General features: G+C 42.8%; 1 protein-coding gene and 1 long non-coding RNA gene across 2 annotated transcripts; one reads left to right on the top strand and one right to left on the bottom strand.

Annotated features, from left to right (window-relative positions):
• Nucleotides 1–73: 73 nt before the first annotated feature.
• On the top strand, nucleotides 74–25,176 carry LOC115337287. The gene is made up of 3 exons (XR_003922074.2): nucleotides 74–185; nucleotides 21,047–21,144; nucleotides 24,931–25,176. It is a non-coding gene; the product is annotated as an uncharacterized LOC115337287 (long non-coding RNA).
• TMEM174 (transmembrane protein 174) lies at nucleotides 17,044–21,366 on the bottom strand. Its single transcript, XM_030005462.2, has 2 exons — nucleotides 20,714–21,366; nucleotides 17,044–19,742 (listed from the first exon to the last, which is right to left on the bottom strand). Exons 1-2 carry the CDS (start codon nucleotides 21,343–21,345, stop codon nucleotides 19,640–19,642), a joined length of 735 nt encoding a protein of 244 aa, XP_029861322.2. The 5' UTR covers nucleotides 21,346–21,366; the 3' UTR covers nucleotides 17,044–19,639.
• Nucleotides 25,177–27,798: the final 2,622 nt, after the last annotated feature.

Here is a 27,798-nt window from a genome sequence, read left to right as displayed (position 1 = left end):
CCGGCTCCGAGCATCGCGAAGCGACACCCAGGGGCATTTTTGTGGGTGATTTGTACAAACCCGTGGAAAGCTCGGGAGAGGGAGGGAAGGAGGGAGGGAGGGAAGTACAGGACACTTGGGAGAGTGCAAAACCCGTGCTGGAGAGGGAGAGCTTGGCTTTGGAAGTACGGAACTATCTTGCCAAGGTGATAATTGGAAAAATATCCCTGCAAGCCAGCGTTTCTATAGGTTTGGTTTTCTTTTCTTCTTTCCCTTTACCCCCCCCCCCCCCCCCCCTTCTCTGGTACGGCACAAGTTCTTGTAAGCTTTCGACAGCTAAAGTCGTCACAGTTTCCATCCCTCATCCAGAAAGCCAGTAATCAGAGTTGCTTTTGCAGTGGCTATGTACAGGCAATTATAGGATGGGCATATGTTACCGAAAAGCAGGAACGAATGTGGTCTTTCGTCCTCTTTCATGCTTTTCATTAAATGGTTCTCTCTGTTCATGCACATTTAAACACTTTTCTTTTTTACTTGCCTCCAAAGCCCCTTGCTTAAAAAATACTGCCATACCAAAGGTTTTAAAGATTTAATTTTTTTTTTTTTTTACTGCTGTCTTTGGGCTAAATGAAAAGTGATGGTTTCACTTTAGACCATTCATACGCTGGCAAGAACAGTCAAATAATGATTAACGAGCGTATTTCGCTCCAGGGGGTCCCAGGGAAGGGGAAGTTTTGCTGGGCGGCTGGCCACAGGCTGGGGTCCCCTCCGACGCCCCGGCCCGCTGGGTGGGTGCTCGCAGTCCGTAGGTCTGTCGCAGGGGCAGAAGGTGCTGTGGAAATAAAGGGTGGCATCATCATTATTACTATTATTGTTGTTGTTATTATTATTATTACAATTTACGGAGGAGCAATCATGTAAACAGGCACTCGGAGATGTGAGTGAGCAACTTCTAGTTTCAGTGGTTTTGCGGGATATATGGCTTCTCATATGGTCTTGGTATTTTAATTGTTGATCCTCTCGCTGTGGAGATGCGGTCTCGACACAGATGAGTTGTTAAGTCAAGAAGCCAGCAAGAGACAATCACAGGCAGGGCTGTCTCCTTCGCTGAGAAATAATAACCGAACACATTGTAAACCCATCGTTATAATCTCAGCAGCAGTTTAACTTATGCTCACCAGTGCTCTTAGCATAGAAATGCTATTCATAAAAATTTCTCCATAGTAAAATGGTTCGTTTTCGTTTGAGGTCTCTATGCATGCCATTTCCCGATTTTCTGTGGTGTACATTCTTTGTCTGGAGTTCACAAAATTAACAAAACTGGATTTAAAAACTCCGGAATAGTCCCTTGCTGAGAATAAGCGTTGTGTTCTCGGGCTAATATCTGCTATTAAAAAATACCGTTCTTCTTTCTCCCAGCTGAGCTGTCTGGGGAACAGGATATCAGGCAACTACTCTTTGCAGCAACATGGGGAGAGGAGAATCCCCCTTGATAACACTACGGTGAGTGGTCAGGACATTCAGAAATCTTGACGCTACAACTGTGTTTTGTTTTTAATCCGACTCTCAGTGACTATCCCCTTCCGTCCCATTTCTCCACAACTCATTTTTCGCTCTTTTTCTCAGCCCAGCCTAGCATTCCCTTCTCTAGACGCAAAAGTTCCTTTTCCTTAAGCTCTTCAAACCACCCCCCTCTTTTCCCTACACACCTTTAAGACCTTCTCCGTCATTCCTGAAAGACACTCGTTATTAGGAGACATCCATCCCCCCCGGCAGTGCATTCAGTCTTGACCGCAGCCTGTGTGTCTCCAGTCTGACATACTGGGAATTCAAGAGGCACAGTGGTTGAAGGTCCAGATCAAAAGGAGACAATCCAAACGACGCTGAAGTTTGAGCTGTGTCTTTTTCCCCTTCTTTCTAAAATACTTATTGAAGGCAACAGTTCATTAATTGGAGTAAGATAGGATAGCTCTATTGATGCCAGTGGTATACCACAATTTATAGCAATTATAGATCCGTATCACAGTCAAATGTCAACCTAACAGAGGCAGACACTTCAGCAAGGAAGAAAGCCTGTTATGGGGTTGGACAGGAAGGGACAAGAACTAGAACTGGGACTTCTTTTGAAATGTAAAAAAGGAGGCAGATCTGATTCCATTTGAGGGTTGTGCCATTTCTTATTTTATCCTTGTGGTTCACCAATTCCTTGCTAAACAATAATAAACATTCCTACATAATTTGATATTTAGCTATTAAAACGATTCAACATGTTCTATACAAAATTTAATTAAGATCCCACCTTAAATCAAGCACTCATCTATAACAAGCCTAAGTCCAATGTGGGACAATTGCTTTGCTGCTTTGAAACCCTGGTGTGGTGTGTGCCCACGTTAACATGAGGCAATTCCTGGGCTGTTTGCAGCCGGTCCCTGCGGATCTGGGCCTTTCCCTTTGTTAGACATCTGCCATGAGATCTATGTGGAGGACTGGAAAGGGCAGCCTTGTAACAACATTATTTCAGGAGGATAATAAGTAGCCATCATAAATTCCTTTTTTAATAGTTTATTGCCGGTTGTAGTCTATTGACAGTGCCTGTTTTATAGCATGGAGGAAAACAGTTCCTTGTTGGCACTAGTCACTAAAACTGTTTGATAGCTCTGGCCCTTTTTAGTGCCTTCAGAGAAAACCTAGTGTCTCATGAAATGAATCATAAATAGCTGAGTTGAAGTTGAACAAAAGACGGAAAGAGGGAGGAAGAAAACAGTCTTGCACTTACTGAAATATGTTTACTTTGGACAATAATCTATTAACCAGTTTAACAAAGATACTTTAAGGCTCAATCCTGCTGTCTTAGCTGGAAGAAAAAATAAATTCCATGAGGATTGTGTCTTGGGCCTCTATAAGGAGACTGTTTAGAAAAGATTGTCTGTCTTCTAGCTCACAGAGTAGTACATGCAAAACTATTATGTACTAGACTTCACCTTTTTGAAAGCAGAAGCAATGCAGCCTAATGCTTAGAGCTGTCTTGTCATCACTATCCTGTTGTGTAACACTGGACAATTTATGCAGTCTCTTGGGGTAGGATACAATGAAACACATAGGTGTTTAGAGAGGCCTGAGGAAGAATCGGATGCCCATTGGGTCCCACAAAATCCTAGCTAGGCTGCTGCGTAACTCTTCAGATGTTTACATTTACAATCCCTACCCTGAATCATTTTACTCTGAACCCTAAGACCATCACTCTTATTTAGGTCTGTACAAAATTCAGAAACCTGGGTGTGTCAGTCAATACTGGGCTTTGCTGGCCACGTAGGAGCCCTTGCAGTCTTTATGGGCACCATTGTACAATTTTGCTAAAGGTTACTACCCAGTCTTTCTCTTTACACCTTCTCTCCCCAAGGGTTGATGAGTGCAATGTGGATCCCAATTGTCCAGTTTCAGCTTGAAATATTAATTTAAATTTTTGCCAGTTTTCTCCCTAACCAGCCCTTCTCTATGTGACCTGTCTGAGCAGGTGACTTTTAAGACTATCTAGGAGACACCAGGAAGATCTGACTTTTGACCTAATTTATTTTGGATGAAATATGCTGGCAGATGCCAGCTTAAAAGACAGGACTGAATGATGGAGCCCATTTTATATATAATACTGAGACAGAAGTGAGAGACCTGGGTTCAGTGCCCTCCTCAGCCTCAGAGGCTGAAAATTCTTAGGTGAAATCTATATTCCCCATTTGTCATGAGAGTGTCTAAGCCAACATCCTTCTTAAGATGAGCTGCACTGCAGAAATTAATCCAAAACTCAGTGTGATGGAGCACAGCTCTGGATCCTTGGTTGTCAGGCATTCAGTTATGCTTCTGGTACCTGCTTTCTGGTCTGCTAATACTTTTAATCTAATGCTTTTATTTTTAATTCCTCAGAAGAGGACTCAAAGCCCTAGAACTCCCATGCGTTCCAAGTGATGCTGGTTATGAGGCTAGAGCCATGCTTCTTCACTGTGTTAGCCTAAATCCTTCTCTCCATAAAGCTACAAGAGGAATGAGGAACGTCTATGCTTTTATGGATAGGACAGTTGCAAGTGTGAGCCACCAGCCACCGGGCTAAGACAGGAAATAAAGCCATCCTTCCCACTTTCAAAGAAAATGCTGTAGTCCACTTTTTAAAAAAAAACAAACAACCCAAACCAAACTATATAGCCAATGGTAATGTTTCCTTCACCTGAGATAATCCCCATGCTCTGCGTGGACCATAGTATCCAAGGTGGGTATTGGCCCATATAACTCATGTAGGTGAAGACAGCTTCTTACAGAGATATTCATCATGTGCTTAAACTGCAGGTCAGATAGGATTTTCACGTGCTCCCCTGTCCCTAGCATTCTTCATTAGCCCATTCTGTACAGCTCCGTGCTCCATCTTATAACTGCTTGGGCCCTCTTCTTAGGTGTGTATGCACTGCATAGGAAACCCAGGCACTTTAGGCTGAATTCTGAATTCCAGTCCAGACTGACTGGTGTCACACCTAGTTCATGACAGCTTTCCTTCCTTATTGTATTGCAGTCTCACGATTTTACGATGTGAGAATCTGTGGGATTTTTTTTTCCAAGTAGGCTCACACTGCTGTAGTTATCCCTGCCTTGTTCACCTCAGGATTAGATTTCTCTTGAGCCCTCTTTTTGGATACTTCTGAATATCATCTATTTCAATCTACTTTTCCATCAGACAACATTGTGCCTATGATTTATGACTGGCAGTCGTTCTCTGTTTTGTCCTAGGGCCAACACAAAGCATTGGCCTTTTCTGATGATCTGAAATCTTGTCCCAGTAAATGCCTCTCTCCTCATGTCATCTCTTGAGCATTGGCATTGGCTGAGTAAGAATACGTAACATCTCTGGTTTTGGTGCAGGGAGAGATATGTGCCTTTCTTTAAAAAATTTTAGTGAAGAGTTATAATGGTGGAAATTGTGTACCCCCTGTGGTATGATCTGGGGTAGACTTCTATGAGGAGTGTGCAAAGTCTGATCTGTTACAGAATGTGTTAGAAACCTGTGGAGGGGATAGGGAAGTCCAAGTAGAAGTTAATAATAAATATCAGATCCCTCCTTCATTTCTGGAACCTTTTTTTTTTATTCACTATATGCTTTGAGTAAGATCTAAGGGCATTAATAAATGAAATAAATGTTGCAGTAATCCTGTCTGGTTTTTGTCAACCATCTGAAACTGCAGATGACAGACATGATTGGTGACAAAATGAGTATGCAATGCATATCTTGCATATTTTTGCTATGCCAAGCATGAGGCTCACATGAACGGATCACTGCAGCCACGCACAGCCCCAGTGAAACCAACTGTGCAGCTGTTTGCATGCAACAGGCTACAGGGTTAGGGCCACAAGTCCTAATTTGCATGCAGTTACACACAGGTAACTTTGCACTGATGGATGGTTTCCTTTATTGCCTCTGAAGCAGAGATAATTGTCTTCCTTATTTCATTTCTGTTGTAAATGCAAGTTGCTTGTTATCTTTCAGCACTTGCAGGATCCTGACCCACAGCAATAAAATAAACAAATGATTTATTTTATGTCACTGTTTCTTTTTAAGGATTCCAGTCACCTGTGAGCATCTGGTGCAACAGCCCATGTTTTATTAGCGTGCTCTACCTTTTTTTCACTTGGGTTTCAAAGTCCACTTGCTAGACAGAGTCAGCAAATCCCTTTTATCCACTGTCATAGGACTTCTACAGTTCTCAGAAGTTTGCAGAAATGTGTTTGCATGAAGAATGAATATAGGGGTTTTTTTCCCTGTGAGATACTCTACTTTACATATTCTGCCATAATATTTTGTCTTTCCAGATAGTTCACTCAGTATTTTATTTGATATAAAGTCTTAATCCTTTTCCCTCCAGCTTTTCCTCTCGTCTTTGGGACACAGTAAGGTGTAGAAATGCTGTGCAACACTGACACCTGCCAATATCTGTCTGGAGAGCACTAACCAACTTACTAGTGTCTCCTCATAACCTGACTCTCCTGCAGGGAGGAAAATCCTCTTAACTTAAGGAATTGTTGGAGAAGACAGGCAGAAATGTTGGGGTCTTCTACCCTTTTCTCTTAAAAATATTTATTTTTCTTCAGCTGGGGAAAATAAGTGTAGCGAAGTCTTCCAAACCAAAGAGAAATTTAGAATCATGGAAGCAAAATACATATGCACCCAATGATTTCAGTGATATATTACTTTGCCTAATCATTAATTTAAAATGCCATATGAGAATTTGTAATCCACAGTAAATCATTTGGTAAGAATGATTTAAATGCACTGCTGACTAATGTAAAACAGTCTAGTTTCCACACTCAGTTAGCTGCCAAACATTGTTTAAGAAAAAGGGGGGTGTGTGATCCAAGTTGACATAAGTTATAGCAGATATAATGCTCCAATATAGTGGTGGTTTGCAGATTATTGGGTTTAAGAGATAGGAAGAAGATGACATATTATGTACCATGAGGATTGCTAGGCCTATTTTGTGCCTTAATTACGATGCATTGCAACTCTACATTTAATACTTCTCAAAGCCTGCTTGGAAATGCCTTTATGACCATCTTATCTGCAATGATACTGGAGAAGTGAAATGCTGGTTAATTTACTAACACAACAGAAAAATAAAAAGGCTACTTCTATGGTAGAGGCACAAGGTTGCTCTTGGTGTGATGACAGAGGGGTTACTGTTTAAAAAACAAATCAAGCATACTCTGTGCTGAAGTGCAGAAGGAAACAAGGAGCAGTGATAGGAGACACATCGAGTGGATGCGTTGTTGAGGAGGGATACTGGAAACGGCCTTGGACTTAAAGAACAATGATGATATGAAATGCAGCAAGCAGTCGTAAATAGTGAGTGTGAGGGAGACATCTTCTCTATCGCCAAGTCTTTTAATTTAGATTTTTCTTTGAAAGAAAGGAGAAACCAAGGATATATAAATACTATTTTAATGTAGACAACAGTCATTTCAGTGAAGTGCTTCCTATTCACTATCTTGTAACAGATATATGATTTCTTCTGTCACAATCAAAATCTTCTAGAAAATGAGCCACTTCTGGATTGGCCTGCATGTTGTATCTTTCATCTTTCCTCAGACTAAGATTGTATCAGCACCACAGTGGTGCAAGGAGGGGGGAGGAGGTCTGCTTCACAGCCACTGCAATGTGACGCAGCACAGCTGAAAATCAGCTTTGACACTCTTAGTAGTCCAGCTGTAGCATCATGGGTGAACTGTTTGAATATTTACTCAGCTTTTCAAACAGTTTGTTCAGCCCTCCATGCTGCCTCTGCTACATGATCACCAGTACCTGAGGCAACTAGCCCTAGGCTCGCTGGCACTTCTGTCTCTCGTATTGTAGCTACAGCAGTGCAGTAGATCCCAGCAATTTGGGCAGGGTGAGTATGATCTCAGATCCCTTCAGTGCATTGGAAAACATCTACCCCATGGTGCCTGTCTGCAAATAACGCCATCACAGCTTTGCCCTTGCGTGAGGTATGAGAGCATGTTCCCAGCAGAGGAACGGTACGGAAATTAGATCATTCTGCACAGTCACTATGCCGGTCCTGCAGACCTCCCCCCCATGCCATCCCCTCCAATACTCCTTTTAAAAATACATCATGATCAAATGGGTGTGACTCTTCTAGACACTGTGCAGAGAACAGTCTTTGCGAACTCAAGTGTTAATACACCAGACAGAATCAATGGGTTTACAGAAAAGCGGAGATGAACAACGTTGGGAACACTGTGTATAGGAGTATGGAAAGCAAGGCTATTCCCTAGGAAGTTAAAAAAATCCATTTCATTCATATATTTTATAGCCTAAATGGCCACAGATGACTAATGACTTCTGAATTAATAGTTTTTGGAGTACCCAGCTGTAACACCTTAAAGCTATGTGATTTTTCAGGGTGTTATTAAGCATTTTCTGACAATCTGGTTGCTTTTAGACAAGGGTACTCAAAAAGCAGATGCATCTGAAACTAGTGTTGGAGGCAGACAGCAAAGAGGGGAGGAGGCTTGTTAGAATATATTTGAGAGTAGGTGACGTTGAAGGGGGAGGGAAGGTTTTGTGCAGCAGGAAACAAGCCAGCCAGGCAATTACAAAGAAACTAAGATAAACAGTTTCAAGAGAACTATTTGACCTGTTTTGACCTACTTTCTCCCACTATTATCACTGACCAGCATCTCTACGCCCAGGGGTAACTTACCTCCCACATGGTGCAGCATGCAGTCCTATGGAGCTTTAGCCCTTGTGCTTACAAGTCAGAAGCCCCCAGCAAGACTTGCTTAACATAAGGTTGGTTGTGGCCGTGGCTGGAGTAGCAGAGCAGAGCCCTGGAGAAGCAGAAGCAAACATGACTACACCTGCAATATCAAAAGCTGTACTTGGACACAGGGACGAAGCCTTAGGGCAGATCCAACAGAGAAGACAGCAGAGGATGGCCACCCCTCTTGTGGCATTTATGTGGGTCAGACCCACTGGTGGGTGTGAGCACCAGTCTCATTGCGTGGGGTAGCCAGCCACCTTCTCCTCTGCTTCAGGCACTGCACAGCCACCTGATCAGGAGCTGGGGGGTAAATGTCCCCTGCAAAGCTCCTGACTCACATATATGTTCAAGTGTGAACTTGCTGGCAGCATTTTGGTGCCACTGCCCCTCCTCTCTCTCTTCTACCCTCCACAGGTGATGATGCAGCAGGGGTCTGATCTTGGCTAGGCTAAAGGTGGCCAATGACACCTGATAGGACCTTGAAGGTCAGGAATTGGGCATCATCTCTGTATGCCACCCATGACTATAGACAGAGGGTGGGCATGCCAGCTTTCCTTGCAGCAGAAGAGCAGAGACCTTGTCTTTCACTCTGGAGCATAAGCTCAGCTCCCTCCAGGTGTCTTGGGTTCGGGGTGTGCAGCTGCTTCCCACACATCCCCTCAGTCCCTTCAAATCTTTTTTTCAACACTTTCATAGCTCCTGGCTCAAAAGGAAGCCATCCACTAAAAGGAAGCAGCCACCACTGCTTCAAGGCTCCTCTGCCTGAAATTCTTGCCTGTCCTTCTCTGCCATTTCCTTTAATCCTGTGGCTGAACCTGCCATAACCTCTAGCAACAGAGGTTTGCCCTTTGAGGTCCTCCTTCCATCCCAGTGTGTCTAGCACCTGTGATGCTCCTAAGTGCTTGGCCTGTCCCAATGGTCTGTATTTTCACTCCTGAGGGAGAAAACCCTGCAGAAATGGCACTCTGGGCCACAGCTTTTGTTTAGCTACCTTAGAAATTCTTGTCTGCTCAGCTGATAGCCTTGTTAGCTGTGAGAAAATTAATGTGTAAAAGGGTCATATCTGCATGCATGTGCACATCACTATTTTGTCTAAACAGCGACATCTCCTGACACCCCAGCTGCAGCTGTGTTAGTGGGTTACTACTCCAATAAAGTTGTTGTTGTTGTTACACACAGTAAATGGCCTCCCGAGGGCCACCCTTAACAAGAACCATGTCTGCTCCTGCGTTTCATTCAGTGCCAAGCATGCTGTCAGCACTTAACAGCTATTAATAATAACAGAAGGAATTACAAAGCTTCATGGGATAGAATAAAGCCTGCTTAAAGGCAGTTCTTTAAGGGCTGTCCTACTTAGCTTGTATTCATACATCTAAACTGGATCTATTTAAGATGATAAAGTTAAAATTACCAATGAAATGTAGTTCTGAGTTTGAAGCTTTGCCAGACATTAAGACTAAGTTTAAGTTGCTAAGACTATTTCTATACACAAAGTGCACTTTCTAAAGGAACATTCGCTTCAGCTTTTAACTGTGATTTCCTGGGGAAAACAGTTGTGCTGTTGGTGAAAATTCAAATATGCAGCTTATTCATATGTTAATTACAAATTGTTTATAAAAGCAGCAAAGATTTCTGTTTTGGGAATTTTCTGGCAGCTATTTAATTAAAACTGGTTTGAAGAGTTCATCATATTCTTCGGCTCATATATCTGCTTGGTAAATGGCATCAAACACCTAATATGAAGATAATTATTTTTCAGATGTATTAGGCCAATCTGGCATAACTGGTGTCAAGTGACATTATTTTAAATGGTTGAGCCTAGGGAACCATGGGTGAATTTATTCCAATATTGCAGGTAATAAACATCCTAGAAGTTTTCACAGAGGGCTGAAAAACATATTCATGTATGAAGCATGAAAGGCAGTGTGTAATTTTCCACTTTTGAAACAGATTGATTTCTCTCAGTTCTCTGTGGCAGGTCAGGCAAAGTTAGTCACGCTGGTGAGAGGCAAGAGAGCTGGGTAACATAAAAGTCTTCTGTAGAGGGGCATGAGATTAGGATTAGATGGCTCTTTAGTAAATGGAAGATGGAAAATTTATCTGCAAGATACAAATTCTGAAATATTTTTATTATTACACAATATATTGTAACTCCTATTAAACTGAACAACGAAACTAATTTATGCTTTGATAAACAATGAACAATAACATCAACTTCTGAAAAATACCAATGGATAGTTTTTTCCTAATATTTTTGTTCTTCAGTCTTCAGCAACTTAATACAGATGTGAGTTAATAGGGTAAATGAAGATGTATGTAATTTAGGCATAACTGCATGTGCATATCCACTACATACACTCATGCACACCAAGATGCTCTAAATGGACATGTGACTTGACTCTGAAATCACACACTGTCTTCTGTCCTCATTGCTTGCACTTGACTAAAATATGTGTTCCAGTGCAGCAGAGAAGCATACCAGCAGAGATCCTGTTCTATGTTCAGAATCCAGTTAGCATCTCTACACCTTTGACAGCGAGTTCTTCAGACTATTTCTCTTATATTTCCACATTTATTTTCATACACTGTTGAAACAATAGCAAAAAATAATGACCAAACAAAAAATGGTTATAATCAGTTCTGTTTGCTGGACGTATAAAAGCACATGACGAATCTGGCAAACATAACAGTTTTGTTAGTTGTTTTATGGGGTCTAAGAAAAATCTCTTATTTGTATTGCTCCGTGGCAGTTTAATGGTGTTGCTTGTTACAAAAAATTGAAGGACTTAATGCTCCCAACACTAATATAAGCAACTAAGTGCCAGATAAAATGACCCTGAATTCATTAAGTTACACCTGCACCAACAATACTCAGGCTGATACTTAGTCTGAGCTGATGATATTACAAGTGAATTATTATCCAGTTAGATCACAAGCCTGGCTTTGATTATGAAGGCATGTTTATTCACGTTAAGGTTTCATTATTTGTTTGGAAACAGGGCATAGTTTTGGATTTTTTTTTTTTTTTTTGTATTAAACAGATGGAGGAGAGCTTGTTTTTTGTGAAAATAACAGAAAGGTAACATAAAATACTTGAACATGTAATGTAAAACTAAAACATCTTAGCAAAGCTACCCAGTGGGTCACTACCTCCTGGTCTGTATGGCTAAGTAAACATTAAAGATTAACACATTTGTTGCTTTATTTTGATTAACCATCAATATTAAGTGCAACACACAGAGCATGGGCTGAGAAGGTAGAGGCATTTGAAACAGGTAGCATAATGTGTAAAAGGAGTTAATTTTCCCCCCCCCCCAGGCTGTTACCTGGTTCTCCCTTTTCTGCCATGTTGGGTCTTACTCCCTCTTCTTGACTTTTTCCTACCTTCCATTAAAAGCAAGGCCAAATCCTAACTAATTTTAACATGGAGCTTGAACAATTTATGAAAGGGCTTGTGCAGTTGCCTACCACAGCAGGAGCCGTGCAAATCTTTTCCACTTTGATGCTCCCAGTGCTGCAGTCTCTCATCAATTGCCGCATTAGTCCAGTTCCCACTGACACGGCCCTACAGTAGGTGATTTTAAGCAAGTTATTCTACTCTTTGAGTGTGCATGCTGGGGTTCATGTGTATTTATGTTTGCGTATTCTTGTGCTTCACACATTTATCTAGCAGCTTTTTAAAACATAATGGAATTTATTCAGAAATGTGGTTCTAGGAGGAAATCTCAAATGTGCTTACTTGGAAGAGTTAAGAAATTACTTTTAACCAAAACATTGTTTAGGGAAGTGTTCACTTGTGTCATTTGGTGGGGTGAAGAGCTCCCTGTTTTTTTCCCTCCCCATCACAGATTTGTTATGCTTGCTCTTTTTCCCCTGCCTTTCCTCCTCCTTATAGAAGCATAAGAATAGAAGCCATCCTCCACGGGCATTCCAGCAATTCCCCATTTTTCTATCTTCCCACTTTTCTGGACACTTATGCCTTTGCCCTGTGGCTTTCTTGAAGCTGTGTGGGATTTGATGTCACTACAGTTGAGGGAAGGATTTGCAGATGTGATTGTACCACAGCTTATTCTCTATGTTCCTTCCTGTTTTTTCCCAGCATATCCAGGTTTTAACAGGCTGAAAAAACCCACAAACACACAAGAGGCATTAGACATTTCATACTACTGCCTTTCCTTACATTTCATACTACCGCCTTTTCTTATCCTACCAAGCATTCTGTGCCTCTCAAGATTTGTTAGATACAAATAAAGGCCACATTTAAGGATCTTAAAATACAAGAATAAAGTCCATATCTGATGTGATTGATTTGTAAAGATGAAGCATGTGTATATTTGTACAGCTTTTACAGACACAACTGTGCTTATTCTGTCTGTGAATAAAGGCATCTTGCCAAAAACCAACCCTGATGCAAAGGTGCTCTGTGCCCCTGTGGCAGCACAGTGCTGTCTATGGGTGTCCTGATCAGTGCCTGTCCAGCCAGCTTGGAGGGCAGGAGGAGCAAGTGCCTGTGTGTCTGCAAAAGACCAAAAAGACATAGAAGACTCTATAATAATGCAGAGTCTTGGCACATCACAAAGCACTCAAGTACTTCTGATTTTGAAGGCAAAATCTGGGAAGTGGAATATATAAGCCTTATTTGAGCAAATATGGTAAAAATAATATTTATTTTCCCTTAAAGTTTTATCAGGATTAGTAAAACCACAGTCTTGACAGATTACATATGTACACATTTGAATCTATGTGACTTCACTATTTACAATAAATTGTTTGTCTTCTTCCATCCCTTTCTATGGAAGATTTTGCAGAGAACTGTTGTTTTGTAGCAAAAGTCCTATTGCATCTCTACAATTCTGAAGAAATTAATTTCTGCCAAAGTCTTATTAGTTTATTTTCCTCCTTCCCTTAAAATGGCATAAGCAGAGTGAGGCCAACTGATTATCTAAAGAATGTGTTTTTTGAAAAAGATAATGAAACAGTTGTCATGATGCATGTGCTGTGGTAACTTCTGTCCTGCTTTACATAAATGCAGAAGGTGGCATGTTAAATGGTGAAAAAAAATTTATGACAAACAAAACCAGCAAAGAGGTGCAAACTGCAGCCTTCTGAAGCTGCCAGCTTTTGCCAGGCCTCTGTGTGAGGCAACGCTGTGTGAGCTAACTTCAGTGATGTGTGGCAGGTGCCTGGGGACACGAGGCTGTGACAAGACAACACTGCCTTGAATGCCAGCATGGCCTGTTGCTGGCTGGGTTTGGGCTGCAGAGCAGCAGAAAAACAAGAAGGGCACCCCAAGAGGTGTCCGTTAGCATGGAAGCTACCACTAGTTTCATGGTTAGAAGTTTAAAATGCACACCTATTTCTTTTCTGGTAGTCACCTACTCAGACTGCATTACTGTTCAATACTTCCTTAGGTATGTCTTCAGACTGACAAAGCCTGAAGCTTTACCTTAAAGCTATAGTACCCACTGAACTGTAAGTAAAAAGGAAGCTGCAGCTATGCAAAACATGAAAATATCAGGCCATCTACCCAGGACTGTTAAATAGCATGCCCTGTTCCCTAAGCAGCAAGCACAGCATCTTACATATAGACTGATGATTCACCTGCAGAAATAAACACAAAGCATCCACTCTCTTCTCTTTTAAAAATCTGACACAATATAACCCAAACAGGAGAGCAATAATCTCATCCTAGGATTTTATAAAAGATGTACAGCGGCTACTCTGCTACAAAATGGTGTTTGCTAAATAGTGTGTGTAGCTGCAATCAATTGCTCATTAGAGTTGCCACACATAGCACAGATACAAGCAAATGTGGCATTACTGATTTTCCCTTGACCCTGTGCTGTTATCACATATGGGGTGAGGTTCAGGAGGGCATTTTCTGACTGATTACATGAGCTAGGGAGTAATTTTTGCCTGTTCCCTATGGAAAAACTTCTCCATTGCTTTGCAAATGTTGTTTAGGAAGACACAAGCCTGCTACATCTCAAAATTGGACTCCATGTAACTTTGGAGATGTTGACATTGTGCCCTGAGACCTCTCAAAGTAACCTCCATCAGTACTGGGAGAGGGTCTCCCGTGAGCTTGCTGGTGTCAGGAAGCTGAGGCAAGCCTCTCATGTAGATCCACATCGGTCTCTGCTCCACCACATGAAACTCCTGCAGTTGCTGCAAGTCACCCCATGCCTGTAGGGCAATGAGTGTTTCTAAGTCAGGTACTTTTGAAGAGACCCTCCCTACAGTCCCCACTTGTCCTGCGAGGCTTTGCATCACATCACAGGTGTGAGCTGAACAATGTCTATTGGATGAAGCCGAACCAGAAAATACACCCTAGAAGAACAACTTGTGTATTTCAATTGCTAATCAGCATTCAGTCCACAGGACTAGGTCTGATATAAACCCCTCCAACATGCAGTGAATGTGGACACCAGGCTCTCTGCACCTGCTGTTTCACTTTGCAGACCCACTCCTGCTGAGCAGCGCTGCTCAGCTAATGCAGGCACAGCCCGTGAGATCCCACCTGGCTGTGCTGTAGGCTTCTCTGCCAGACACACCGGTGTACCCTTGGGGGTGGAGCGGCAATAGTGATGTTCAGCAAGTCCTGCTGATGTCTATTCACTCTGACAGCTGAGTCAATAATGATAAGTGGAGCCAATAATGATACTTGCAGCAGGCACAGATTATTTTATATGCTGTATACAAACAGCATGCCCTAGTTCTTTGCAAATGACTCTTGGACTACCCCCTACCCCTTCATGCAGAGAGAGGTTGGTCCCATTAGATGACAGGAGTGAGGAGGAGGAGGAGGAAGGTGCATGTGAGTGCACTGTGCAGCATCTCTCCCCAAGCTGAAGTCCTTTCAGACATCCACTCCTGTGAGAGCAGGGATACCCAGTTCTTTGGTGATTTCACTAGGTCTTTCACCACAGGTATTTTTTTCCTCAAACAAGCCAACTGTCAGCTGTGTGGGAGCCCAGGCTACTTTTTAATGGCATCTTTAGTATTCGTAGTAAGGGAGAAAATCTTCAGCCCTCCTGGCTCAAAAGCCAGGTGCTATACAACAAGGCAGCAGCTTAAAATGTACCGGCTCTGCACCCTTGCCACCTGCCGAGTCAGCGGGGACGCACGATCGCGTTCACACCGTCCAATTTCAACTTGGGCGGGTAAGCAAAAGGGGGTCCCGGCGGCGCCTGCCAGGCAGGCGGAGGCAGCCGCCGGCACAGCAGTTCCGCGGACCGGGACTGCACCCGGGAGGCCCCGGCCGCGGCCCCCGGCCCGGTCCTGGTCCCGGCCCCGGGCCCGCCAGCCGCTCCGGGACACTGCGGCGCCCCCTGGCGGCGGCGGGTCGTGGCGGGGGTGCGCCGGCAGGGCGGCGGGCGCCGGCCGGAGGTCGGGGAGGCGTCCGGGCAAACCGCTCCGGCCGCTTTCGGGGTGAAGCTGCTCGGCCGTGGCCCAGCTGCGGCAGGGGAGAGCGACGCGGCCCCGTAGGAGGCGGGGCTCGGGCTCCGCGCGGAATTGGGGGCGCGGAACAGCATCCCCGGGCATCCCGCGGGGACCCCGCGCCGAAGGCCGGCCGTGCACGTAACTAGGGCTCTCTGGAAAGGAACGAGCCCTACTTACAGGTTTATTTTTTTCCCGAGACCCCAATTTCCTAAATCCCGATTCAGTTTAAAAATATCTCTTTGAGGGATTTCAGCACTACTACCTTTGAACACCCGCTTGCACGAGCTTTCTGCTTGGATGTGTGTATGCAGGCACTTGCACAGGAGCATCAGTGGCAGAAAACAGGCACCTCTGGTGAAATTAGGCTTTTGTGAGAAAGTGCTGCAAGACCAAAGCAAAGCAAATCTTGACTCATATATTCCTGTACTTCCTCACAGATATGGCAGCACTGATGTTAAAAAACAGACTTCAGATTTAGATTTTATCTGAGAAGAAATTTGCACTCTGCAGCTGCATTTGGCATGTGGCATTCAGTGTTTTGAAATAGCTCCTTGATCTCAGAGCAGCTCTGTGCAGAATTTTTACTGCAATGAACAGCCCATGTTCAGCTTCGTATCAATAGACATGTCTACTGATTTCATATGTTAACAAACTTATAGTCAAAACCTTATAAGTGGAGTCATATTAGGAAAAAATCCCAATAACCCAGACAGTGTTACAGAGTTGAATACTCACCTACAACATTTTGTCGCTATGGCTAGAATTCAAGAGGCCTCTAACTATAATAAAGCATCATTCTGCATGTCTGCAGTAGCATTGCAGGCAATGTGGGAGAAGGTAATTTTGCTTAAAGAGCACGAATTTAAATGAAAAGTGGATTGAGCAATATCTCAAATACAATCTTCCAGCTGCTCTGAGGATTTAAATCAGCATAATCTAGCAGAGCTGTGTCAGCTCGCCTTGATTGAAGGTCTGGCCAAATAGGTTTGTTCTTTCACTCGTCATAGGGCAGAAAGATCATAATGCTGAGAGGTGAATTCATGTGATGGTTATATCACTGATCATACACTAACAAAAGCAAAAAAGCCCTAAAGATAAAAAAATTGTTAAAATAGAAAAAAGGATGAAAGTAGAAGGTGGAAGGAAGAGGAGGAAGAAAAGCCTTCATAGAATATTGCTCTATTCTTAAAAACAATAATTAGCAATCAATGCAGCAAGGAAATGTTGTCAGACTGGAGCTTCCCGTATATCTGTGCAGCATGAAAAGACTCCTACAGAATTCAGGCAGATTTCATCTGATGGGTCAAGATAATTTTAATATGTACTTATTTAAAATTATTTATTCAGCCTTCTCACTGAAAAGAAATCTAGGTCTATTTCAATGAACTTAGTGTCTACAGAAGTACACTTTAAAACCAATATGGAGTCCACAGTGTAATCTTCTAGATTTCTCATATTTACTCTGACAGTACGATTTGATATCATAAAAATAAAGCTATAATTACCCCATGAAACATGCTTATGCCAAATATTTGGGGGGGGGGGGGAGAGCAGCAGCAGAAGTCTGTGGTTTGTGACTGAAGGAATTTTCTTGTTGTGGGGGAGGGTGATCGGGTAGAAATTTTGACCCTGGTCCTGCAATTGGATCCATCAAGCCTGACCTCTGTGCTCCTGCAGTGCTTGCTGGAGTCAGCAGAACTACGTGCTAAGTGCAGGGATCTGTCCATGTGGAACTAACTGGGGATTTGCGACCTTCCAGTTTCCTGCTGTGGAGGGAGGATGAGTTCATCTCTGTGTAAATTCTGGAAGAGGAGCAAGAGATTTCCATAAGAGAAACTTGCATTTATTTTTAGACCTTCTGTTGTCTTACTCAATCCCATAGAGATCATGCTGAACACAGAGTGCCTGCTTTTCTGCAACTATACATGCCTACCTGCTAACACCAGGCCATCACTGCTGAAAATCAGTGTGCTCCGTATTTCTCTATTGAGAAATACCGTGCACATAGTTTGTAGTCACTGTCCAGTAGCTGCTGCTGCAGTTGCTAATCCAGTTTCGAGTCCGTTTAAATGTTGCATCCCAAATATGACCTCTGTGAATGTCATGTCCACCCCTATGGAGGACAGTGGTTGTCTTGTGCCTCTCAAAAATGCTTTATTTCTTGGCACCCTCTAAGTATGCAGGACAGGGAGGTCGGTGCACATCTGCAGCTCCATGCAACTGGACAAACTTCTGAATGCATCTCTCCATCCAGAGCTATGTCTCCTGATTCCTAGCAAGGCTGGATGGACACTCATTGACTTCCAGCTGCCAGGTACATCCCATACCGCCTGCCCATGCTCAACACCAGGCTTCTCCAGGCTTCAGGAATGAGATCAGTGAGGTCAATCACAGATCGATGACAACTGGCAGGAGCTGAGACAGCTGTGTTGGCAAGTCAGAGAAAGTTCATGCATTCCATAATGGACACCTGCTTTTAGCTGTGCTATTCCAGGCCAGGAGACTCACCCACAGGTACACCAGCAGCACACCTCTTGGTTACTTTGGATGGTGACCATTGCCCTCTAGATTGTTTTGCGTGGTGCTTGCTCCAGCAGGTGTGGGCTGAGAACAACTTTTGGCTTGAGCCCTTTGAGGGAGGTAGGCAAAACTGATAGGATCCTGCATGGGGAGGTAGTGACTTGTCCAGCTGTGTCAGGGCACTTCTAGGCACACTCAAAAGCAAAACTTGAAGCATATGTGGAAATACAAAATAAAAATGAAAGGACTCATGGCATTCTCATTGCTCTGGTGCTTAGAGTAAACCTTTTGGACCTTCATTCTGGATTGCAAGATTTTGCAGCTTATGCACTTCATCCTCTGTTAGATACGGCTGAAAATCCATTTGTGGTTACCAGTGCCTGGAACCATGTTGATCTTGAAAGTTGAACAATAAAGTTCACTGTAGCCCATAGTTGTCTGGATGCTCTGGAGGAACCTACAGCCTGAGTTGTGTGCCTAGGACCCAAATTCAAACAAGAAGGGACCTCAGGAGGGGTTCCACCACAGCTCTCCCATAGAGTGAGGGTGCAGCAGGGACAAGCTGTGATTGTTAAAGCCTTTAAAACTGGTAGGACCACACACCTCTGTCAAGGCTTCAGAAAGTTGCCGTTTTCTTTAGGGACATTTACCTAGTAGTTGTTAGGATTCCTCTTTCATCCCATCAGGTGGGGAAGGGAACTGAATGTGATGCATGCAGAATGTCTTAGAGGTCTGTGTAAAAATGGACAGAGGTCACTATTCATATTTTCTCTGCTCTGGGATGCTCTGGTTCAACCAGGGTGCTCAAAAACTGACTACAGGACTGGGTTGTACAGGTGAACCAAGCAGAGGAAGTCTAATCTGTAGACTGGACTTATTAATGCATGAGCTAATCTAAAGAATCAGGCAGAATTAAGACATTATAGGCACTTTCATGGATCGCCACTTGAGGACTTTTGAAGTTTCCCAGACAATCAAGATGGAAAATATATCAAGAATATATGAAGTGTTTTCTAATGTTGCTGATTGTCCGGGAGCAATCATGACCTTCCACAAACATCTTGTACATTCACAGTTCACACTGGTTTCAGCAAGTCTGAAAATCAGGCTTCTTGTTGGGGAACCGTAATATGGATTTAGATCCTTGAGTTTAATGGCTTTGCTGTTAATAGTTTTGCTATTAAATAACTAATAGCTCTGCTACTAAACTGCATAGCAAAGAGCTAATGAATTTTGAGGGAGAAAAAGAAGGGATTGGTTAAATATCTTCAGTGATACTGAACTGTGTTTCAGTGCCAAGATCTTGCTCACACTTCCTTATCATGCAAGTGTTTAAAGAAAAGATTCTTGGGGATTAAAATGCTGGCATCTCTTAGAATTGTCGTCTGTCGTCCATGGTTATTTTATGAAGACAGTGGGTATATTTCCTCATAACGTGGAGGTGACAAGTGGTCACAGGTGTAGTCTTCCAGCAGTTCTTCTGGGTCATCAGAACCATCCTCTGACCTGAAAATAGGAAGAGGAAGAGGTGCAAAAAGAATTCAGCAAACACAAATCATGCAAGTAACCTCAGTGCTGCATCCTGTCAGCCTTATCTGGGCAAAGCACTTCCTGACTTCTTGAGCAGATGCTATTAGATGAAGTTTTACTGTGATTCACCCATTTGCTATGTTCTTTTTGTGAAGTATAACGGTGTCAGGACGTGACATTTGTTTTCATGCTGCCTATGCCTGTCAAACATGTTCCTGAGGACGATGGGCCAGTCATCAGTTTTTCAAACAGACTTTGATAAATGAACTAAAAGTGACTTGTGTTCTAGGAAGGATATAATTCTGAGTAATTCCTATAATCAGAATATTTTTCCTTAGAGGAAGGAACTATATAAGATTATTTTGTGTCTGATTAAAGTAGTTTTGTACTGCTCTGTAATATCGGTGATCTTGTTTATGACCCCAAACTAGGAAAAGAATAAGGGCTAGAAGGTTGCTACAGTGGGAGAGGAGCGTGTTGTGACCAGGCGTAATCAGGAGAGAGAGCATCTGGTACCAAACTGATTCTCACATTGTCATAAAAATGCTGTTTGTGCGCTGACTCGTGTGTTGTGATTGTGTTTGAGTGGAAGCCTCTGGCTGTACATATAATAACCTTCTGGTCAACAGACTAAAGGTAGTAAGATAAGCATAAAAAAATCCCATGAGCAGCAGCATATATACTAATATCTTCAAAAATAACAAGAGATTTAGTAGACTGAAAATTGAAATGGATTCATAAGGGAATTTCATTTGGATAAAAATGTTTTCCAGAAAAAGTATGTGTCCATAGACTTTACTCAAGAAATGCTCCTAAGAAAGAAAAAAAAAATGTCTGAAGAAGGATAACACCCTGGACCAGCTTTTGTTTCCTTTGAAATCCTATATAGCACTTAAAATACTTAGAAGACTGTGTCCAAACACACTAAGGCATTTCAGAATATGTACCTCTGATTCCTGGTATTCTCTGCAGGATAAGTAGCGTAGTTCTCATCTCCGGTAAAAGCTGGATTGTCCAGGGGGTACGCAGGGCAGAAGTGAGCAGATCCTGGGGTGGGAATTGGTGAGGCGCTGGAGGAAACAGCACCGCAGCAGCTGAGCACTGGGTGCAGGTAGCCAGGACTGACAGCAATGCCTTCCTGGGCCGGGTACGGCGGAGGGATGTACTGTACCACTGTGGCACCATGAAAAGTTATAGGCTGGTTAATGCCGGTGAAGACAAAGGACTGTCCACTTGCAGTCTGATCGAGGTCTGACGTATTTTCCTCTCTTTCTTTACAGGGCTTGCACGTAAGCATGTTAAATTTACAAACAGCAATCAGAATAAAAGTCACCCCGACAGACAGCAGAATAGGCCCTAGTAACTGAGTCCACTCCAGGTGAGTAATGCCATCGTATTTTATCCATCCCATCACGGTGAAAGTGATCCCCACGAGTCCCAAAAACACACCCGAAAAGAGCAAAGTGGCACCGGCTTTATCCCCATCTGACACCAGAGCATCGGATCTGTTTGGCTGATAAGGAGTGACAGAAAAGACATTCAAGGAGAAATCTTCTACATTGTTGTTGTTCTGCTCCATTACTGAGTATAATGTATCTTCCACCTCAAGAGAAAGCAGGCTTGTAAGGGACTCCGCAGAGCATTTAAAGTCAAAGGTTCAGGTTAGTTATACAAGAACTTTGTGTGTGTATGGTTAACAGAGTCCATCATGTGAAAGAATAGACTTTGCTTAGAAGAATAAAGGTCTGGGAAGTGAAGCCTGAAGCAATCACTAAAGACTTCTTGAATTACCACCATCGCTTCCGAAATGGCTTCACCCTTGCATGGCTGCTTATCTCTTTGTTTATCCTCTTCTTTAATTTGGCACCCACTGATGCTTCCTCACTGTGCCCATGCCAGATGGGAGAGAAAGGAAGCTGCAGTCACCGCAGCTTTTCCTAGGCCCCCTGCCAGCTGATGCATCCAACATATGCACAGCATACATTCAGTCAACAGCAGTGTGGCGACTCTTGCTCTCCTTGGGCCACCACTCCAGCAACCCAGATCTGCAGGAAAATGCATGGCCATTGCTGGGAGTGCTTTGTGGTGCTCTGAAGCGTGACATTTATTGCCACATCTGGACCTCTGTTGCAGCTTGTTCTGCAGTCCAGAGCTTCTGTGGTTTAAAAAATACCGAAGTAGGCTTTCTGGTATTTTGCCAAGGGGGAGCAGTGGGTGGGTGGGGGGGTAAGTGGCAACGGGGTGGTGAGTGCTGAAGGGCCTGGGAGAGCTGCTGGTTGTGGGAGAAAAGTTATTTCAAGCCAGCCAAAGCTTTCCAGCTGTTGAAGGTAGCATAATTGCTCTGTAATTTCCCCTTAATTGTGGATATTTTTGTTGTGGGATCTCCACCCCTTCCTCAAAGTTTATACTGAATAAAGGCCACATACCCTGAATAGTGCACCACTGCAGGAATGAGAAAGCATCTCCTGTAATGTTAAACCTGGTAAAGTGAGGGATCTTATCCTGTACTCAGAAGTACTGAGAATATTTTTTTTACATCACAATGAATTGTTCTGTTGAACATATGTCCCATATATTAAACAGACAGATTAATTGAATGTTGAGATTTTCTGTTTCCTAACAGTTTCAGACTAAAGTAATTGCTGTCAGAGGGTTCTGGTAGAACAGCTTTGTATAATTCCTTAAGGAGGAAAAAATCTCCAACTACTCGATCTGTTTTGACTAACATGGCAGGGGAGTACACACAGGACAGAGATTACTACTCAGGTGGTAGAATGTATAATGCTCTTTCCTGCTACCAGCAGCTCTGGGGAAGCAAGCTTATCCTGAGATTTATAAGATAAAAATAGCCCTAGAACTAGAAAACTCACCTTTCAGACTACTTCTTCAAAATCAGTAAAGGTGCCTTTAGTCTACTGTGCATTCGTATCACACAGTGTGACAACAGCTCTCTTCTGAAAGGGGCTGCTCACCAAATTTGGCACCTTCACAATTGATGCTGAATGCAATTGCAGGTATGCCTTTCTCATTTGTTAGCAGATAGACCTTGATGAATATTAGTGCTGGAGTCCTTCAAAAAGCATCTGGGAAGTTTCCAAAGCCAGTATTATGTCTCTTCTATTACCAAGGGTGCCAAATACACTCAAGATCAGCCTTTCCCATAGCAGCAAGTCTAGTCAGGACTCTCTGCACCACTTGAGCAAAGTGTTAGGGTTTGCAGTGCAGTGGTTTTGTATGACAACTAAATTAGAAAGGGCTGAAATACTAGATAAGCTGTCCTTGTATTGGTAATTATAGCCAAAACCTAAGTCACCTTTAACCTTATATTTGGTAAACTTAATGGAATTAACTTCTGTTACTGCTCTCTGCAAGTCCAGTTTTTCCATACTATGAATCATTCTTGTCACTGTTTGCTGAATCTTCCAGGCTTTCCAACATCCTTTTAAAAGCAGCATTGTATCATAATAGCTGTCTAACTAATGGTATATACAGATGTACATACAGATGTAGTGTCACCTTCCTCCTCTCATTCATTCAAGAACTTTGCAACTGCTATTTGCAACAGGCTTATGCTGGAGCACTTCCTTGGTCCTACGCAATGGTCCTTAGATGCTGGCAGGAGTCAGAGTTTTCCAAGTAGGGTGTTGCATCATCTGGCCTTTGCCTCCGGCCTAGGACATGACTTCATGGTCGTTGAGCAAGTGCACAGCAGAGCTGGAGAATACAGGCGGTTTCTTCCAAGGCTATTTGTCACTGGAACTTTGAAAATGGGATGGAAAACAATTTCTGTCTGGTGCAGTAGGATCTAAATTAAAATTACACCTTTCCTCAAAGCATCCCCACATTTCTCCCATTATTTCCCCAGACAGTGGCAATGCTGCATTCAGGCAGCTGTTGAGGTCTTAAGAGATTACTGGATCAGATTGATTTTTTTAAGGCCAGTAGCTTCTTTTGCCAAGTAAGTGTATGTTCTGGGAATTTACTTTAAGATGCTGATTTACTAAATGCATCCCCTTTTACCTGGAATAATTCCCAAACAAATGAAAACAGTTTTGTGAAACCTAAGGAATTTTTCAGAGTAAGGTTTTTGTAATGGGTGCTGTTTTCAGATCTCACTACAGTTTTGTTCCCATCTGCTTCAGGGACCTTACTCCTGAGCACAAGCACTGCTTTGCTTTCTGTTCCTCTACATAATTTTCTATCACCAATGCAGACTTCCCCTGCAGCGCTTGCTGCTGGAAGCAGGTTTTTGTAATGCTCTGCACCTCCTCAGTTCTCTAACCTGTTTCAAGAGTCATCCTAGTAAACACTGACAGGCCTTCACTTAATCATTTTCTCCTCTCCTTCTGCTTATTTATTTTTACATACTTGTTCACATTATCAGCCTGTTGTAGTGAGGTTTTATTTTCTTACATGCCTGTAATATAGTCAGGCACTTAGTCATAGAACATGCAAAAGATGTCATATAAAAGAAAATTATACTATAGTTTTGCACACTGATTGGCTTTAAAAAGAGTAGGTACAAAGTATCACTCCATAACGAAACATTCCACTGTAGGGAGATTAAGGAGCCAATGATTTGACTGAGAGAGACTTTTTCCCAGAGAAAGGCGACTGTATGTGGCACCTTTAGTGGAAAACACAAATTACCTGTGTAACAGCAGTACCTAAAGAACCACCATGAGTGGGCCTTGTGCCTTGGGGCCCTGTACTACTGCACTGCCAGCCTCAAAGCGTAAATAAGCTGCAAGGAGCAGGTTCAGCCAGCTGCCCACAACTGAATCTACCTGCAAGGTGGTTTTATATGCTCCCAGGGAATGTTGTCTTGTCAGCAGCCACTGAAGGTATTTCCATACCTGATTATGCAGATACATGCTTGTGTGATAGAGGGAGGAGCACAGATCTAAGTGAAGGCTGCCATGGTTGCTGCAGAAACATGGAGGTATTGGTAAAAATGTCTGCCTGGACACAGAAGTGCCACACGAGCCATGACTCTGAAGAGGCAGGATGGAAAAGGGAAAGCTGGATACAGTGCTACCAATCACAAAGGGCAAGGATGGGGTGGGTGCAATCCAGCAAGTGCTGCTATCTGAAAAACACAGCATCATTGCAGAGATCTGTGCAATCTCAGTTTTTCAGATGAGTTAGCTTTCCATTTTTTTAGCTGCTGGTGATGCAGGAAGAAAGACTTCTCCTAGAGAAGAGGCAAGCATCTATATTTTTGTGAATACTTCTCATATCCAAAGAACTGCAGTGTTGCATTTAGAAGCAGAGCAATGCCAGTGCAGGCAGCAAGGAAGAGAGACCTTAACTTTACTTACAGAAGATAAGCAATCCTTACCTCCCACTTTGCCTGTTTAAGTAAGTGTGAATCAGTAACCAACTTGATTTGCTCCCTAGCATTTGTATGTCAAGCACTTAAGCTAACCTTAGGGCAGAAAGGGGGTTATAGCACCATTAGTGTGACAGTAAAGTATCTCACTTCCTCAATAAAAATGCTATTCTGTATTATTTTAAGCTACTTTTATAGTTTTACAAGGTGTTGCTTCCTTTCTAATACAGACATTTCACCCTACTCCTCACATCAAAAATTCCTCCCACTAATGCAGTTCACCCAGTGGTAGCCTTCAGTGGTGGAGGCAGATCTGCCAGCCTCTTACTCAGATTTTCTGACCTTGCTGAAACAGATTTCGACAACACAGTAAGCAAATACTGTTGTCCTGGCTATGTCAGCTGTCAGTGCTGAGCAGGTTATGGAGATGCACCGAGGACATCCACTGAATTTTCAAGGAATGATTCTCCAAGTCAAAAATAGAAGATGTCAACACAGATGTACATCAAACTATTTCCCAAGCATCTTCTCAATATGATACAGAGAGAAATTCTGTTTTCAATCCTCATTTTCAGAGGTAAGTAACACCTACACTTCCCAGAAAATTCAGGTGCTGACTCTGAAGAGTCAGGTCAGCGGCTTTCTAAAGCATGCTTTCTGTGAAGACTGCTTCTTTAGAAATAAAGTGATCCACACTGGAGACTGCAGTAGAAGATCAAAACACAATAACCTTGAAAAAAACCAAGAAGATCATGTTTCAATTCCAGAGGACTCAGCTCAGAGTCAACATAATCTAGTTGATTTGTCGGTCTCTTGGGTACATCTTGGGAACAACTGATTGAGCAAATTGCAGGCAGCCCAAAAGGTTAATACCTTCACAGTTAGCAATCAGACCTGACTGTATTTTTGTTAGGTTTTTTTTTTAAAGATGGTGACATATTTCCAGATTTATTTGTTTAAACACTTTTTGATGTTTAACCTCTTCAGCAAATGAGTGTTCATTTGCAATTCAAACAACAGAACAAAGCCAACATGGGTTTTTGTTTGTATGGGATCTTTTAGGTAAAATACCCCAGCTTCTGCACTTGCTATATAATAGCATGACAAATCCAGAGAGAGAGCCAAGCTCCTTTGACATGTGCAAGGCTTTGTATGCACAAATCATTCAGGGCAGTGGACACCACTGTTAAAAATCAGGTTAGAAACAAAAGCTTTAAAAAAAAAAAAAGTCAAAAAGATGGTAAACCATAGCTTTGATTATAGAAGGCACTCAAGGAACAGCATAACTGAAAAACTTAGAAGGTAAAAAACACTTGAGAGAAAAGAGGACAAAATGGTTGCTGGCTTTTGTGGATCCCCTTTCTTCATATAGACATTTCCCATGGCTGAGTCATGCCAGTTTAATCAGCTCCCACACACTAAATCCCTCTCTGTGCTGTGTTTGCTCATTACTCTGCATGCATAAGCCCCTCAGCTCTATTGCTGGCTAAATATACCTCCCTCACTGGCTGGTTTGTTTTTGTGTGGCTGCACAAAGAGCTGCCCTAGCACAACTGAGAGAACAACACATAGGTGGAAATAAATGGCCAAATGCAGGAGCTCCTGAACACCTCTCTAAAGAACTCTGCAGGTGAGAGGCATATTCACAGAAAGATGACATGAGGCAGTTACCTTTCCCTAGGCACAGGAGGGAACTTCAGTGCTTAATCCAAAGCTTGGCATTCTGTTACAGCCACGTTCCCTGAAATTCAACATGGCAGAACACAAGCTGAGGTGTAGCTGAGGTGTAGCTGAGGTCCCAGAGCATGCAGGTGTTCAGAGACTCAGCTGCACAAGAAAGAGATCGCTCTTGCAAGATGTTCTAATGCTGGTAAGTTCACCATGCAGAACCAAGCCCAAACAGTAGCTTTGCCACCTTCTGTTTCTGGGCACAGAATCAGGTCTGGTTTACTCAAACTCAGGGCTCAGAGCAAGTCGTAAAGCGTCAAAAGTCAGCAGCAACTAAGTTCCTGCTAATTATCCTTACCTGCTACAAGCAAATCCTTCAGTTTGGGAATGGGTGCAGACAATTGCAAAATAGAACAAGAATCTCTTGTCACTCCATCCTGAAGGCAGGCAGGTACCACTAACTTATGGGCTGCACCGGGACAGAGGAGCTAGGAGGCCTGTATTCCTGAAGGGTCTGTCAAGTGCTGTGTCAGTTAAAAACATCTGTTGCATGACTTTCCATGAAACTGCCTCTCTTGCATTTGCTGGTAAGTAATGTCTGCACTTGGAAAATACTACTGCTGAGTGGTGCTCACTCTCACAAAATAAGCACTCCTTGTATAAACCATGAATGATGATATATAACAGTAGTATAATCCTCCCGAAATCAGTCATTACCACAGTTAAACTGTTAGCCTATTAACTACCCTCAGTGTTGCCTTAGAGCTCTTAACTGCTGGCTAAAACTGATTTTCACAGGGATTATACTTACACAAGGACCAAAGAGGGTCTAAATAAAGATATGGACTGTTTGTTACCAGGCAGACCAAAAAGTAACCATTTAAGTTCTCCATAACTTATTTGGTCCCAATCTTAAACACCCCTATTTCTGATGCTCTCAGAGTACATATTAAGTCAATAACTCTGCAAACAAGTATTTTCCACAAAAGTCATACAGAAATAGAAATAAAAACACTTCCTAATTATTTCTTT

This window comes from Aquila chrysaetos, chromosome Z, assembly GCF_900496995.4.
Source record: "Aquila chrysaetos chrysaetos chromosome Z, bAquChr1.4, whole genome shotgun sequence".
In the NCBI taxonomy this organism is placed as follows: domain Eukaryota; kingdom Metazoa; phylum Chordata; class Aves; order Accipitriformes; family Accipitridae; genus Aquila; species Aquila chrysaetos.
Note: the sequence above shows the minus strand (reverse complement) of the source record. Positions and strands in the feature narration are given on the sequence as shown.

Excerpts from the sequence above, each read along its gene's own strand:
- TMEM174 (XM_030005462.2), bottom strand. The coding sequence starts at position 21,345 with ATGGAGCAGAACAACAACAATGTAGAAGATTTCTCCTTGAATGTCTTT. Across the intron at positions 19,743-20,713 it reads GAGAATACCAGGAATCAGAG|GTCAGAGGATGGTTCTGATG; the intron begins GTACATATTCTG and ends TCCTATTTTCAG.